The following is a 17,478-nucleotide window of genomic DNA, read 5'->3' as shown; positions in this document are numbered from 1 at the left end:
AAGGCATTTGTCATTAATCAGAAGCATGTGAGCTCTGCTCCTCATGGATTCCCGTGGAAATTCACCGTACTTAGCAATTCACCAGGGAAAAAAAAACATTAGATCACAGCTAAGACAGATGACCACTCCCAACCCTGCAAAACATCTGTCACGTAAAATGTAAACACAAACAACTGCAGTGAAATGCTCCCAAAGCTACAGCTCGGTATCAGGGGGGCGTGTCGCTGGGTGTTGAAAATGAGTGAGCTGCTGGGTGAGGTGGTTCATCAAGCTGTGCTGAGCACAGGGAAGAGCTGGATCTTCAAAGTGGTGGTGGGGTAAGTGTCCTGGGTGGGGCTGAGAAGCTGGGAGGAGGAGGTGGGTGTGGGCCTACCAGCGGAAGGGCCCAACTGTTAATCATACATGCGAGTGGGAATCGGTGGGAGATGTGAACCGTCTGATACAGCCTCATTTGACCCTGAGAGGTGTGCGTCTGCATGTGAGATACTTAGGCTCTGTCCCAATGCACCCCTTGCCCCTACCATTTAGCCCTTACCCCTTCATTTGCATGTTAATGTCTAGGGGTAGCGTGTCCTGATTATGTTGGGATAGAGGGGTAAGGCGAAGTGTCAGGGATACATGGCCCTCCAAATAGAGTTCTCCCCCCCTTGATGGCATCTTACGCTCAAAATTTAACTGAAGTCCCGCAGTGAAGTTGCTTCACTTGTTAATGCTCCTTTAATATGAGAGCAGAGTGGCAGGGTAGGAGCACCGGTTGCTAACGTTAGCCTGCAGAGCACCACAAGTGGCCTGGTAATGAAGTTGTGTTCTTTTTTTATTTGATGACTTGTGACTTATGTTGTGAACAAACCAAGAGCATCCATGCTTTTCTACTTCCATAAAATAAATGGTAAATGTCATTGTTGCCATAGTTGTGTCTGTTTACGGAAACACTATAGATGAGGATACTTATGACATATCAAGGTCTTGAAGGGTTGTCCCATTTCATAGGGGAATGTTTCAACCACTACCCCTCAAAACTCTGTCCCGAGGAGCAAAGGGGCACTCAAAAACAAGAGGTAAGGGTAAAAAAAATAAGGAATGGGATTGAGCTTTACTTTGAGGCGTTTGTGGTTCATGTATTTATCAGCTGTGCAGTTGATGGGGCCTTCTGTGGAGAACTTCAGAGGGTAAAGCAGGTTTTGACCCTGGACACTGAGGGGACAGCGCAGCTCCAGTAGGGTGTGACTGATCCGGCTGGGCCCGTTGTTCACCAGCTGGAAAAAGGAAATGAAATAGGAAACGTCAGTATATGAAGTATTAGAAAACTTCAAAAGCAGCTTGATCATTTCATATTTTAGTTATAGCTGGGAGGTTGCAACAGATTTTTTCCCATGCTGAAACTCTCATATCTGACATATTTTCTTAATCTACAAATAGGTCACCTACAGTGGAGCGCTGTGAAATCTCACCCATGTGAAAGTGGAACAGCAGAGCCTGAGAATAAATCACCCTGCGTAATCTGGAGTACATTTTCTTTGGTTTTCCTTCATTGCTGCCATGGGAAGTCAACTTGCTTTTACGAACAGTAGGATCTGCTTTCCAACCCAATCTGCTCAGCCCCGGTGAGTCTGCACAGCTAACATGGCTGATTACCTCATAGATGTGTTCCACCGCAGGCCCAACGTCCTGCTCCACCCCATAGTTTTTGGTCACCTTCCAGTTGGCCGGTGGGAAGAAGACTTTATCTGGTCGAGACACGCTTTAAAGGAGAATTGGGGGTGTGAGAACATGTGTGAGGGAGGCACCAGAGACTTAATGAAATTCCACAAGTTCAAATGAGGGAATCCAAACTCTCAACTCACCCCTGCAGAATGACTTCAGCCTGGACAACGACCTCCAGCTTGTAGGGCACAACCTCGCTGTGGGAGTTATTCTCATTTTTACTGTGGAAACAGAGAGAAGAAAAAGATTTTGATTAGGTGACATCATTTGAGGGTTGTGGAGATTAAGTCAGCTGAACCAGATCCCCACATGTTCTATGAACTGTTCTCAAATCTGTTGGACGCTGACATCAGGTCATACCTGCGAATCTGCAGCTCGAACTGAACAGTTTTGTGTGTGTCCTTCAGTCGTGGCACTGTGAAGCGTAGACCTGCCCACAGCTGCAAAGAGATCCAACACATTAATCATCATCATCATCATCATCATCATCATCATAATATTTTCTATGACTACCTAACAAGCAACAGAGAAGGGAGAGATGTGAAGTATCTACCCTCTATTTACAGCACTGTTGAGAACTCTCAGGCAGCTATTCCTCCTGTCTCTACTCTACCCATCTGATCCACTGATAGATACGTGATGTTCTTGGGTGTGTCAGTCTGTGAACTCCTCATCTATCTCGCAGACAGATGGGTTACACGCGGGCAGGTCCAACACGTGGCTGAGAGTTCCTGAGCCTGATATATAGTAGGGGGCTTGACAGTTTTAATGAGTGTCACTCAGCAGAAATGACTAATTTTCAATAGAAAGTGTCACTCAGTACTTTCTTTTTATGTTGCGCACCTAAATTTTTTTGTTTTTTTCACACACTTGTTTGTCAGCCACTGTGACACACGAGTATAGCGTTAGTTCAGGCAGAACACAATGTCAAGCTCAGCTCACATCCCAGCTGATCTCAAACAGCCCAATAAACTGATGGAGCAGCTTATTGATGGAAGGGAGTCAGCTGATAGATCACATGATTCCTTTCTATGCAACCAATTGGCGAATCTCATTCAGGGCGCCCTATTTAAACTGCTCTGGTCTGCCTACTGTTGCTGCTTCCTCTGCAAGCCACTTTGCAACCTGCCTCCACCCCAGCTCCTCCTTTTCATGCTGTGTCTGACTTATCAATGTCATTTCTGTTTGTCATTGATGCTGCTCTGTTCTGTTCCTGGGGGTCTTTATTGCTGCTCTCCCTGCCTTAGGCTTTCCATGTAGGCGCATGGAAGGGCAGGGACGTGTGTGTGCTCTCTACCTCCGGCTTTCCTCGATTGCACATGGAAGGGCAGACAGGTGTGCTCTCTCTGCTTTAGGCTTTCCACGTAGGTGCCTGGAAGACGCTTTCTGTGTAGGCCCGAGGAAAGGCAGAGAGGCCCCACAACAGAGCCATACCGCCAAATATAATTAGTGTTCCTGACTGAACTGGAGTTTTGTGTCGCGGCATGAGCCACATAGAGCAGAATCCAGTTGACTAGATCATCAAACAGTCCTGCATTTGTTGGACCAAAACATATTCACTCTGTATCTCCCTTCTTTGGTTCAAGGGACACACTAAACATTTCATTTTCTTGCCCTCTCTTTGTCTTCTCAGGAGAAGTAAGTTTAAAATCTCTTCTTCTTTAATTAACTCACTGATTTCATCAGATCTCTCCATTATCAAAATGCAAAAGGAATGAAAATTTGAATTACAAAAAAAGTAAATGTTGCATGGCTCTTTAACTTATGTAGATCAACACTCATCAAAAGTGAGTTCCCCTATAATAAATAAGGCCTTAATTTGCCCTTTCTTTATCTATAATCCCAGATCTATTTTTACATTAAGTCTGCCTGCATCTACTTTTTTTCATGAGCTATCTCTCGTACACATCAGATCAATAGTGCTACAATCTTCCGAAAGAACAAGTGAGCAGCTTTCAGGAACTGTTTTTAAAATGGAGAAGTCTGTCTATCTTTTCCAGTTAAAATGCAGTCGTTGGTTTTCCTCTACAGACCTATTAAAAGCGTGCCAGCTTGTGACTGCATCATTAAAAAGGGGAACTCTGCCCAGCAGGGAGCTGAGGGCACAGATGGAGTCTGTGCTTCCTGTAACAACATTTCCTAACACATAGTGACTTTTCCTGTGCTGTTCACACCCAACCTGGGGATGACATGCAGCTTGTGTCTTACAAAGAGCAGGAAATCATGATGTTGTGTCAACTGTTTACCACAGCACCATATCCTGCAGTCCTTTAACTCATCACACATGGAGTGAAGGGGAAAAAATACTGCCAAAAGATGAGCTTACACTGGTACCAGACTTCATCGGGTTGCCCAAATCACAGCTGAGGTATCGGGTCTGGTTCTCTGTCTCATAGCTGCAGGTCAGCTGAGCCAGGCTCTGAGAAACAAGATGACAGAGGACTGAGTCAAACCACAGCAACGGACAATCATTAACAGCTGTAATCATGTCCTGAGACGGATGTTAATTGCAGGAAGTTGTAGGTTGTCACTGTGCATCTCTACTCACCTCATTGTTGCGTGCAATACCGCTGTAGTCAGCTTCTGGGGGCAGCACCACATACAGCTCTGCCTCATACGCCCCTCCCTCACCCTCGTTCCTGGCATTGAAAGTCAAGGTCAGCGAGTTGTCATCGCCCAGGTAGACTTCCTTCCTGTTCCTGAGGAGCCAACAAAACAAAAAGGTGATTAGTAACAGGGTCAACGGTCAGGTTAAATGGTGTCAGCACTCCTTAGACAAATAAATGTGATTATAGAGCAATGTGTTCAGAACAAGTAATTTGACTGGACAAGGGGCATTCCACTGGTGCTGATGTAGAGTACAACATGACTGAATGATTTTTTTAGGGCTTTTTGGCTTCATTATAGCACAGCTGGAGATTGACAGGAAAAGGGAAAGACTCGAAGTTCAGCCTATATGAGGCGCACAATCTACCAGATGAGCTAGAGGCTGCCCCATCACTGGGACTTTAAATTGTGGCTCTATCACTCCCCTTTGATGTAAACCGTCAATAAAAGTAACTACCCTACATTAATGGTCATTATAATAAACTTTACACCACAAAGATGATCATATTTCCACCAATAACAGTTGAGTTAAATAATGAATAGTCGTCAGAGGAGGATTAAGGGGAGGAAAGAAGCCTGGATGCTCCACTTCAAACCTCCAGGTGTGCTCATATGACATCAGCTGTTGTTGCAACATACTGTCTGATCAAGCTGTTAACTCATCAGAATCACACATATGACATCATAGCATCTGTCAGCAGACTCTTACACTGGTTGCACATAAGTGGAAACATACAGATAACTGTAGGATGGTACAAGGTAGCTGGCCTGTGGCAACATGTACATCTACACAGAGTAGCAAGCTAGCGTGAAAGCGGGAGAGAGAAAGATGATATGCAGCAAAGGGTTATGGGTTGGAATCAAACCCACAGCAGCTACAGCATGGACACAGCCTTTGTACATGGGGTGCCTTCTCTACCAGGTGAGCAGTGGGTACCCTAGTGGTGGATATATTAGTGAAAGCTGAGTGAAATAAATTATTTAATGTAAATATAAAAATAATTATAAATCATAAGCTGGTGTTGTTTATAGCTGGTAACTAATAAACAGCACGTGTAAAACTGTTGGATAGGAACAAAATCACATGAGAGGGAGTGCTGCTGTAATCAGTGGTGTAATATAATAAAGTAATAATGCTTTCTTGCATTTTGGGGGGTTTTCTGTACTTTATTTGAGTTTTTATATTTCTGTCAACCTTCACTTTTACGCCAATAACTTTCTAACTATGAAAGTTAAAGCATTTTACTCCACTTTTACTTCAGTTTCTATGTATTTCTATGTCCCAGGCAATTGCGTTACTTCATGACTACAAAATAAAATCTAAAGGTGTAAAATCTAAAAATAAAATCTAACAATCAGTAGTCCTAGCCTGCAAGTTCGAGCATAAGTTAATCACATAAAGGCAAGTGCAAACAACTGCTCTTAAAGTTTCAATTTCTAGTCAAGCACAAGCTGCATGTCAGATTAGATGTGACATGCTAGCAACTACATCCCACTAGATGATGAGACTGATGATGGAGGCAGAAAATGGCGTCCCACACCAGAGAGGGCGGTTTATAATTCAAGGAGACTTGTGACAGGTAGCTGCACAGATACTGCTCCACTGTAGTGTGTCAGCCCTTTATAGTCAAAGGTTTTCTTTAAATCCTTCCAGTCATTTTTCAAGTGGAATGCACACCCCACATTTAAGGTGGTGTGTATGTTAAGATGAAATAAACTTCATAATTCTATCTGCTTGCTTTTTATCACCAGCATTTACTTGTACTTTTACTTTCAATACTGGTAAGATTACTTTTGTTATACAAGTACAGGAGTTTGCATGTTCTCCCCGTGTCAGCGTGGGTTTTCTCCAGGTACTCCAGCTTCCTCCCACAGTCCAAAGACATGCAGGTTAATTGGTGACTCTAAATTGTCTGTAGGTGAATGGTTGTCTGTCTCTATGTGTCAGCCCTGTGATAGTCTGGTGACCTGTCCAGGGTGTACCCTGCCTCTCACCCAATGTCAGCTGGGATAGGCTCCAGCCTCCCCATGGCCCCCAACAGGATAAGTGGATACGGAAAATGAATGAATGAATGAATGAATGAATGAATGAATGAATGTAAGTACAGTAAATATCAAATACTTTAAGACTTTGACTTTAAATGTATTCTAATAATTGACTTTCTCTTCTCGAAAAGACATTTTCTGGTGAAATATCTGCACTTTTACCCGAGTATGGCTTTAGGTACTTCATAAACCACTGGATGTACTGAACACCAGCACAGCTGTGATTCGATCGTAGGCACGAGGCCGCGGGCAACAGCACTCCCTCTCGTGTGATATTGGTTAAATGAAGTCGCTGTTGTGTGTAAACAATGACATTCTTTGTTTGGGTTTGCTGGCAGGAGAGGGGGCAATAAATTGCTGTTGCTTTAATGAAACGAATACATTTTCAGGCTTCGCGCTTGGCACATCTTTTTTATTTAGAGTCCAGCTGTGAAAAACACATCGATTAGATTCATCTCACAAAGCCTCTCCATTAAATGAAAACTTTTCCGATGTGGCAATAAAGTCATACATGCCTAATAACAGAGCGTAGGACTGTAAAACACCTCCTCCTCCCTCGCTTTCTCTCACTCCCTCCACCTCTCTGCGCAGCTAAGAACAATGAGAAATTCCACATGTTGGGCCACACAGACGCTTTTAATTAGCTTGCTCTCATAAAGCAGAGCAGGAGAGCAAGAGGGAGACGATTTGTGAAGCTGATTCTCTGCCAGCCTGCGACTCAACCGTAGTCTGATTCTAACTGGCATTGCACTTTTCAAACCAAACAAAGGCTCAAAATTAGAAAACACCACGAAACCTTTAAGCTTTCCTCAGAGACCCTTGGTCTCACAGGTTATGTGCTTTGGCAGAAGAAGAGAAGAAACAACACTGCAGGAATGATGAATACTTTTTTTTTCTCATGAAATTCCACTAAATCACGGCCATCCCGTCAACCCCTCTTACTGCTATTAGGCGTTCTTAATTTGCAGACAAAAACATGTAGCTATTATTCCAAATTGCACCAATCACACTTTCTACGGCTCAATGTCTGGAGCTGCACTTGGATGGAGCGCAGCACCAACATGCACTCACAGCAGGTTGCTCCATGTGTGATGGATCAGCCATAGATTGAAAAAAAATGGAGGCAGATGGTAGATAAATATAGGAATGTGAAATCGAAATGACAGAGCAGAGAAGGGAGTATCGAGGAGGCTGTTATTTTTGAGAAAAATGCTAACAGATTTCTTAAATCAAAGTGTGGAAGGCAGGGTGCTCCTGACGGCTTCAGAAGCAGGCGAGGTTGGGACTCTGGAGCTCAACTCCCATAACCTTCATTTCCACCAAGCAGCTTGTGACACATTGGAACGTTTGTTTTTGTGTTGCCACTGTCAAAAGTTGTGGATGGTACCAACAGAACCACTGGACCTGGCTACAACCACTGCTGATTGGTCATACATGCACACACCTGCCATTTATAAACATCCCATCCACTGTGACAGCAACTCTTAACACTCAAGCCTGATCCTGAAGACTTGTATGCTGGAGCCTGGACCACAGCATACAAGGCGAAAGTGACTGATGAATTCACAGCCTTGGTAGGAGGGAGTTGACCTTGACTAATGAGGTGCAGGCGTTCCACTGCATTGTTATGCTACTTACAACTGATGCAGTGATTGTAATCAGATAACAACCCAATCTACATTTAAGAGAACTGTCTTTGCTGAAAATGCAAAACAGATCTGGGGTTTAGGTACATGTCTGTATGGGTTAGGTACCAGTTCTAAGTGTACTATACTGAAAGTGTGAGGTGAAAACATGGCTATATCTTCCCTTTCATCTCTCCTGCCTTTTCCCCTTCACTGTTTGTCCTAGCACCTGTAGAGCAGAGCTGCTTCCTGTTTTCAGAAGACGGTGTTCCCTTACTCTACTGCACCACTGTGGCTATTAACAGCTCTCTCTGGTATGTTAAACTAAACAAAGCAGCGGAACAACAAAAACAGCTGTATTTACACTTTAGCACTCAAATCCAAGGTCCCATTTGCACAGTGGAGGTGAAGAGTTCAGTGACCCTGTTCACACTTTGCCATGTACTCTCCATACTCTCTGGGGTGTTTAGAAAATGTACAAGGAAATGAAGAGACTCACCCATGAACTGCAAGCTTCAAGTCAGGAACACAGATGTTGTCTTCTCCACAGTCCAACAGAATCTGAGCCTATAGGATGAACATAAGGGGTTATAAAAGGTTTAATAGGGGGATGTAGACTGTAATAATCATACAATAGATGCACTTCTTTTACACGTGAAGAGAATTAGGCGCACAGGATGAATCAAATATCTGTTTATGGGAGACAATAGGATGAGTGTAGCAAGATGCGACATGTGGTATGACTAATACATTCCACCCCAGCCTCACACAGACACACACCTGCACTGCAGTCCCCCTTATCTACAAGACATCATCACTGCATCATCAGACAGTTACAAACACTATTGTGGCTCAGAGGGACAATGTCTGACTCAGTGAGATCATGACAGGCGCAGACACACACCACCTGAACCAGCTGTCCCCGGCCTGCACACACACATGCTTTCTGTTTGCGGCATGAGCGAAGGAAATGATGAACGGAGGAAGTGTCCGGCCCCAGAGAGGCAGTGCCGGAGGACATACTCCTGTGGAGCTCGAGCACAAAGCTGCCAGCTCCCAGCTCTCACCAGCGTCCCACATCACAGCGCTATGTGGCAAACCACGCTTTTACCACACGCTACGCCACCCAGCGAACCACAGCAGTATATGATCATATGGAGAGGGAGGAGCCTAGGGAAACTTACTGAGACATGGGATATCTCTGTTGACCTGAAAAGCAGAAGTGGGGGCTCAGAGATTACAGTGGAGGGAAACACAAGAAAGGAAAAGAAACACTGCAGGATAAATGGACGACCGCTGAACGTGTGGCAGGGCAGCGGCAGGGAAAGCCCTGCGGATCGCCAAATTGCATCCCGCTGCGCCTGTGACAGTGTGATGATGCTCATGACGAAGAGGATAATAAATAGAAATAGAGGAGGAGATTAGAGAGAGCCAAGCGCCCCCCTTGTCATTACACCATCCAGGGGCTCTAATTATGGACACCATGGTAACCACCATGCTAACTTGGCCACATGTGCACTCTGTATGTCTGTGTAGGGCAGGAGAACGGCGTTCGTAGGCCTGTCACTGTAGTTAAACAACAACAACAACATTGACCTCAGCATGTGACATAATGAGGGCACTGAAATCAAAACGCTTACTTGGCAAAATGAGTGGAATCCATTAATCAAATTCCCACTCATTTGGTCAGATCTAATTATATTTAAGAGGAACACCACCCAAATTATGAATTCCAAAATGTTTTTTCCATGGTCTGGGAAAGTCCAATCAATATTAGAACACATGAGATACTCTCTCTCAAAGCCAGAGACCAAAGACGGAAGTCTCAAATTTGTCATGTCATAGGGTATAAAGTCTGGAGCTGCTCTATAGACAACTCTTTTTTTGCATAGAGGTTGCTCTACAGGGGCACTATGAAGTCCCTTCTTTACACCACCTTGGCATTTTAACAAAGAATCAAACACCGCTGGCAACATGTTGCTCCAGTGTGTGATTTTAGAGAGCATGACGGTATGGCAAGTGTGAAATATAACATACACGTCAGCAGCTCTTCTTTTTTTTTAAAGATTATTTTTTGGGGCTTTAATGTCTTTAATGGGCAGGACAGTGTGAAGGGGGGAGAGAAAGAGGGGATGACACACAGCAAAGGGCCGCAGGCTGGAATCAAACCCACAGCCACTGCAACAAAGACAATGCCTTTGTACATGGGGTGCCTGCTCTATCCACTAAGCCACGACACCCAACATCAGCAGCTCCTTTTAAACAATAACAACGGCATGACATGGTACTAACTATCAGTTACCGTCCTTGGCATATGGCGCTGATCTCGTCCTATGCCTGGAGGGTAAGGAGATCCCAGAGCTCATTGTCTCCTAATTTTACTGATATTTTCTGCCACTGTCTTTCTTCTTCGAGTTAGCTGCTAACTGCTATCACCTGCTTTTTAAATCTCCCACCAGGGGGTCGCACACATAACATGTTGTCAAAGCGTCTTCTGGCCAGCTGTACCTTTTACATGGATGTTGATTCGGAGGGAAAGGCACTTCAAAATAAAAGCTCTGTGCTGAAAGTTCACTGTACTTCAAAATAATGTGTGTTTTTACAAACTTGACATGTTCATGAGTCACTTGCGGTCTATTCAGAATGGACCTGCAGCCCACTTTTGGACCATGACCCATCAGTTGGGAACCACTGATCTAGAACATCTTACCCATTTCATTGTCTATGGAGCAGCACCAGACTTTATACCCTATGACATCACCAAAGTGAGATTTAGCACTGTCACTTTTGGATTTGTTCATGCTTACTAATATTTTTGGACCGCCTTAGACCACAGGAATAACATGTGTTAATCTTAAAAATGGGCGTAGTTCCCCTTTAAGAACAATGAGGGCATTGATGCACCATTGCAGCCATTTCCAAGCTCTAAAAAGGTGACAACAACTGGGATCCTTTCTGGTTTTCCACAAACAAATGCTTTTGTACAAGATCTGAGAATAATTGCAATTAATAGATCCATCATAATGTCTTAACTGCTTATAGAAACATGTGGACTGTGTTAAGATGAGAGAGACTGAGACTGTGCCGAGCACATCAACCATCTCTCATTCTCACTCCAGCTTGAAGAGAGTAGGAACTTGGCAGAGTCCGTGAAATGTTACATGGGCTGCCACGCATTCTCAGAGCATATGTGGGAATCAATAGGGCATCGTGTGTCTGATCAAGGCCAAGGCTGCGGTATAACAGCCACCCCTCACCATTTATACACTGTTGCATTAACACAGACTAAAGTAAGATTAATGAAATGTGTTGGCAGTCTGACACTACTCCCACTCTCCCTTTTACACACAAACAGATCAGGTTTGCCCTCTTTGGGTGTTTGGTGAAAAGGGGCTTTTCCAGGTTTAAGGATGATGTTTAGCTCAGGCTCGTCTCAAGGTCTTGGTTCAGCGATAGACCACATCTGTTGGAGGCCCCAACAGCTTTGATATCTAGGAAGGACATCAATGACAGGGTTCAAGTCCTGATCCAACAAGATAGAAACAAACCACGAGAGAGAGAGAAAAAGAGGGGGAGATAAAACTACGCTGATTGCCATTCCCCAAACGCTACAATCCGGTTGCTAAACTCACATATGGTGAACGCCGTGCCACAGCTGAAAGGATACCCACATGTTTAGCCAACTTAACTCACTGCCAGAGGAAAACTGGCAAAACGCCGCAAGATTTCAACCAGATGGGCAAGCAGCCCGACTGTGCCCCACCCAGAAATATCAACCAACCTTCTGTGTCTGCAGCTCTGGAACGAGTCACCTATGTACCGTTACGCAGCCAAGCAGGCTGAGAACAATTCCTGCTGGGATGGGGAAACACTCCACTGTACATATGCATCACATTTTCATTTTGAAAAACAGCTTTCCAGACACTCTGGACCTCTTCCCAGCGGAGTAGTTTAGAATTTACATTAAAAAAGAACAGGCTCTTTCATCAGGGACAGGAGAACGCCAGTGAGTAGCTGGCTGGTGATACGGGGTATGATTACTCATATCGGCGGATATTCTTATCATCAGCTCAGTGAGAATGAGCCAAAGCAATCTAAGAACCATATGTACGTTATTAAAGAACACTGCCACACCATATATTGATGCTAGAAGACCTGTAGATCACTCCAGGGTTAGTTAACTGTGCTGGATAGAAGATAGGGAGAGTGTAATGCACGTCAATATACCTTCTGCTCAATTACGCTGGTGGTCTGATAGTTGAGGATGGGCCGCAGGCCGTGGGAGTCGGCAGCAGCTTTTGGATCCAAGCTGAAGTTCAAGGCCACATAAATGGGGGAGAGTTTATCTCTGAAGTCTTTCTCATCCTGCAGTCAAAGAAACGCATACCAGGGTGTTAGTCAGATGCAGTTTGTGCAGAAAGTGAGAATCTGCTGGGCAAGAATATCACAGGATTTCGGTACACAGCATAATCACAAAAAATAGCCACAGCTGCTGCTTTATATTTTTTAGAAAAACTGTTTTTATTGCACATTTTTTGTCAGTGATTATGATTACCGAAATGGCTTAAGGGACAGTGCACCCCCAAATCAAGAATACATACTTTTCCTCTTACGTGATATTGTGCGTAGAAATATCTGCCTTCTCTGGCTTATAATGGAACTGAATGGCCCTCGGCAGCTTGTGGTGCTCAAAGCGCCAAAAAACGCATTTTAAAAACTCAACAGCAATGTCTCTTTCTAGAAATCATGACCCAGTTACTCAAGATAATCCACAGACTTTGTTGTTAGGAGTTGTATATAGGAACTATATATACAAACGCCACTGAGCTAGCTAGCATAACAGCTCAGCCAAGGAGGATGCCAATAATGTTTGTCCATGCACACTTCCTGATTCGGCTGGCAGGTGTAGTTCGGTAGAAAGAAAATAGTTCCTGCATGAAACTGCTCACAACAAGGTCTTTGGAATATCTGGAGATACTGGATCATGATTTCTGGAAAGAGACACTGCTGTTGGCGCTTTGAGCACAACAAGCCGAGTGCCATCTAGTCCCATTATATTTGAGGGAAGGCAGACATCTCTACAGCCACTATCTCCAACACTCTGCAACTCACACCAAACAATCTAAGGTAAGAGGAAAAATGTGAACTGTCCCTTTCAGTCTCAGACGAAATAATAACTGTCATAGATGTTTTTTACTAGTGAGAAAGAGGGCTTACTCTTAGGTAGATCTTGGTGTTGTTGCACACACGCTCGCCATGCCGCACTCTCACACTCCTCTGGAGCGAGGGCTGCTGGGAATCCAAGAACAGAGCCCTCCTCACTGCACCTTTCTGCTTGTGTTTATTGCTATCGAGCTGCACCTCCACCTGGAAATCTGGAACACACAGACAAATGAGCATTCACGGCATGATGAATGTTCTTGAGTCACGTAATGACAGGTTTAAAAAAAGGCCTCCATAAAGCCTACGAAGCACACACAATGTAGTCAATGTAACTTAACAGGCACGGGGAACACTTGTATATAAGGGAAGGAGTAATTAGAGATAATAACTAGGGGTTGATATAGAAGGAGACTGAGCACAGAAGAGGTTTGATCATTAAGAGGTGGATCACAGAAGATATTTTTGCACTCCCTTCTTTGTCATAACAAAATCCAAAAATCCCCATCAGCTGCCAAAACACTTTAACCTACAGACGTGTTATGGATTTAAAACATTACCACTGGTGGCTATTCAACAGTTTCCTTACTAGTAATAAAGTGCAGATGTGGAAAATTGGCTCACCTAAGATGTCTGGTAGGTGCTTCCCATCGGCAGATATGCAGAAACTCAGGTTGACACTGTTTTGGACAGGAGGGACAGGGGCATGATGAGGGAAGCATATTCATATATGGCAGAGATTCAGTATAAATACACTGTGCACACAAGGACACCTCACTTGCCCCCGCTTGTTCTCTCACTTTCTCTCATGGCCCATTTTTCTGGTGTCAGCTCCTTACATGGTTCACATTACAAGGCACGAGACGTAATGGGAATACGATGCATAATATGAAAAAAATGCCAAATGTTTGGAGACATGCTGGCATCCGACCGCTTTCGCCAGCCAAGTTGATAAATCAGTGTGTCTCCGTTTCCACACACAGCCCCCCCACACAAAAGGAATAGCGGAGTTAAGAAGGGTGAAATTGGGCGAGGACTCAGGTTTCAGTGCTGACCAGTCAATGCCTGTCTATATAAGCCTGTAGCTCTCTCCCATGACATCAGCTGCACAACATGCTGCTGCTGTCCAAAAGTCTGCAACCCCAAAACCCCCAATCCTTTTACTAGTAAACCCACACAAGAGGCACAGAGCAAACACTGGAAGAAGTGAGAAAGGAAAAAGGGAGAGATTGTCGGAAAAAAAACACAGGAAAGGGAAGAGAGGTGAAAAAAGAGACAGAAAGACACAGTGTACAAGGACTTCCTTCTGTGTCCTGATGTTTCCCAGCTGTGTTCCACCACCAAACAATATCTCATTCAAAGCAAAAAACCTTCCAGCCCCTCCCCTCCCTCGCTCCCTCCCATTATCCCTTGTGCTCTCCTTTCACCCCCACCAAAAACTCCTCATCACCAGGCAACGTAGTGTAATCAAGACACATGTGTATACAAGAGTTTCCTTTATGGATCAGGATCTGGAAAGGGGGGCGAAAGCAGACACATGAGCACGGTGTCAACCATGTCGAGCAGCGAGCAACCGTCGTCTGTTTCCTCTCCCCGTTTCTGGCTGTGCACATTTGGTGGAGGCCAAAAAAGGCTAACAATGCTGCTATTCAGCATGTTATTCCTCTGCTCCTCAACAGAAACAGTGTGATATGAAGACATTTTGAAAATGGGTCAGATAAGAGCAGCTCTCGATACAACTTAAAACCGTGAATGCTGATAGACAGGATATTGCTTATCAGAACTTCCTGCCAGGATAGGAGTGTTTATGCATGTGAAGGAAGTGGGGAAGCCCATCTTTTGGCAGAGGGGTCAAACAAAATACCAACAGAGAAGTACTGAAGCAGAGTCACAGGAAGCTGAGGGTTGATACCGGACATGCTAAACACTCACCAGGAAACAGGAATGCTGGTGTTTCCACTGGTGACGATGCAGTTCTTCTCTTCAGGGTTGATCATGGTGGGGTAAACTGTCAGAGAGGCACTGGTGTTGACGATTGGGCGGGATCTGTGGGTAAAGAGTGTAGATTGAAGACTCAGTCAGCAAAGATTAAATATTCTCTTTTACTGGCTTAAAGGACCAGCTTGACATTTAGGGAAATATGCTTATTGCAGTTGCCGAGAGTTAAATACGAAGATCGATACCTATCACATGTATGTTTGTCAAAGAGACGCTGACATTATCTAAGCTTAGCAATAAAGACTAGAAATGAAGGGAAACAGCCAGAGGTGTGGACTGGAGTCACTTGGACTTGGACTCTAGTTAGACTTAAGTCACAAATTTGATGAAATTAGACTCAACTTGAAAAGACTTCTCGACTTGGACTTCAATACCAATGACTCATGACTTCAACTGGACATGAGCCTTTTGACTTGAAAATACTTGTTACCTTCTCTTCAGCCCATCAATTAGAAAGTATTTCTAATCAAATAAATGAATTTGCCTTCTTTTCTTAAATCAACTACTGTTAACAATATTCATTCCCAGCAATTCTACACTTGATTCCTCAGATGATCCACTTTGTTTGAACCAGTTGGCCACATTCAATCAAGCTGCAGGAAAGAAACATGAAGAACTAACATCACATTACTGAGGGCCAGCTGGAAAAAATGATGCAGAAGATAATTTCGTTCTCATATAAAAACTACGCAGTGGTCAACAAAAAAAAAAATTGCAGTATCCAAAATGTGCGGGCCGAAAATTGTGGCTGGAGATATAACAACTTCCAACTTTGTACAACATTTGAAGTTGCCCAAAGAATGGTACGTTGAGGCTAATATTAACAAAGTTAGTGAGCTAATGCTTAGCCAACATTAGCCTAACAGCTGACAAATAAATACAAGTTTCAAAAGCGTCCATGATTTTTGTAAATGTAATATATCATTATTCTTTTATTATAATGGCAACAAATTTGGTGATGAGTGTATTGTGACTTATTTACAACTCAAAACTAAAAATTCAAGACTTTGGACTTGACTTAAGACTTGAGTACAAAGACTTGAGATTCACTTGTGATTTGCAAAGCTATGACTCGGCCCCATTCTGGAAACAGCTAGCTAGCCCTCCCTAAAGGTAAAAAAAAAAAAAAAAAATCAGCCTACCAACAAATTTTTATATTTTTTTACCTTTGGACTGAGCCAGGCTAGCTGTTTACCTCTGTTTTCAGTCTTTATGCTAAGCTAAGCTAACTGTCCATCTAGCGTAGACATGAGTTTTCATTTTCTTAGCCAATCCAATAAACATGTTTCCCACAATGTCAAACTGTAAAATTATTCAAAGCAACATACCTGTATAGAACTGCCTTACTAACACCAAAAGCACCGACAATGAGATCTGAGGAAAGACAGGAACAGAATTAGACAACATACCAAAAAGATTAAGAGCGCACAATGGTCATTGCACTCTTCCTGCCTCACTGACCTGGGTATCCATTCATGTCCAGGTCCTGAGCACCCCTGAGGGAAAATCCAAAGCTGGCAGGAATACTCCCAGCGGCCCACTGGCCAGTGATCACCTGAGATGGCTTTTCCCTGAGTCCTTCTGAGTATCCATTATAGATGTAGACAAGTCCCTGCCGTTCCTCTCCTCCAAACGGGCAGCTGATAGCCACGTCTGCCAAAGCCAAAAGTGAGGAAATATATTAGACTGCAGCCACAGTGGTGATGTGCAGAGGTTAACAGAGAAAGTAGCCAATATTATAAGGTCAAACATTCCTTTTAGTATCGAGACTTAGGGTCTACAGCCAGCGGCTCTGTGAGGCTATACTTGAGCATAAATGATAGGTTTGCAAATTAGCAGTAAACACAAAATACAGCTGAGGCTAATCATGTCATTAGATTGGCTGGTCATAAACTTAAGTTTTAGCAAATTAAGGGTGAGCTAGAGGAAAAGTCAGTGGATCACCAAAGTCATTAGTCTTCATCCTTTTGGGACCATGAAATGAAATGTGCAAAATGTTAAGACCATTAATCTAGACCAAAGTGCTGGACTGGCCAACCATCCAACCGACATTTTCATTCCAAGCTCTGTCACTAGGGTGCTGAAAAAAGGTTTGTCTGGGTTTGACAGTTCACTTACAAAACCTCCAATCATTAAATTAATCATAGTAGGCAATATTATTGATTTCCAATACAATGCAATAGAAAAAATATCATTTACCTTTTCCATTTAGATTATTACCAGGTGTCCTTCTTTGCCTTTGTTTGATACCGTATTACTTAATTTGTAAAAACCTTTAAGTACTGACACTATTTCTACATACAGTATTTATATGTAAAACTCCCATTTTAAACTCCAC

The 17,478-nt window shown here is 43.6% G+C and overlaps 1 protein-coding gene across 2 annotated transcripts in view; it reads right to left on the bottom strand.

The window, feature by feature from the left end:
- itga5 (integrin, alpha 5 (fibronectin receptor, alpha polypeptide)) overlaps positions 1-17,478 on the bottom strand; it is a 53,007-nt gene that overhangs the window by 9,475 nt on the left and 26,054 nt on the right. For both annotated transcript variants that reach the window (XR_007571271.1, XM_050065287.1), the window contains exons 13-25: positions 16,602-16,793; positions 16,469-16,514; positions 15,075-15,188; positions 13,767-13,822; positions 13,200-13,357; positions 12,210-12,347; positions 8,482-8,549; positions 4,253-4,403; positions 4,031-4,123; positions 2,065-2,144; positions 1,845-1,925; positions 1,636-1,741; positions 1,098-1,256 (exon numbers count right to left, since the gene is read on the bottom strand). Coding sequence is in view for 1 of the 2 variants with exons in the window: in XM_050065287.1 (XP_049921244.1) it covers positions 1,098-1,256; positions 1,636-1,741; positions 1,845-1,925; positions 2,065-2,144; positions 4,031-4,123; positions 4,253-4,403; positions 8,482-8,549; positions 12,210-12,347; positions 13,200-13,357; positions 13,767-13,822; positions 15,075-15,188; positions 16,469-16,514; positions 16,602-16,793 (1,442 nt within the window). In the remaining variant the exon portion in view is untranslated. The remainder of the gene's footprint in view (positions 1-1,097; positions 1,257-1,635; positions 1,742-1,844; positions 1,926-2,064; positions 2,145-4,030; positions 4,124-4,252; positions 4,404-8,481; positions 8,550-12,209; positions 12,348-13,199; positions 13,358-13,766; positions 13,823-15,074; positions 15,189-16,468; positions 16,515-16,601; positions 16,794-17,478) is intronic.

The sequence above is a fragment of the Epinephelus moara genome, chromosome 16, assembly GCF_006386435.1.
Source record: "Epinephelus moara isolate mb chromosome 16, YSFRI_EMoa_1.0, whole genome shotgun sequence".
Classification (NCBI taxonomy): Eukaryota; Metazoa; Chordata; class Actinopteri; order Perciformes; family Serranidae; genus Epinephelus; species Epinephelus moara.
Note: the sequence above shows the minus strand (reverse complement) of the source record. Positions and strands in the feature narration are given on the sequence as shown.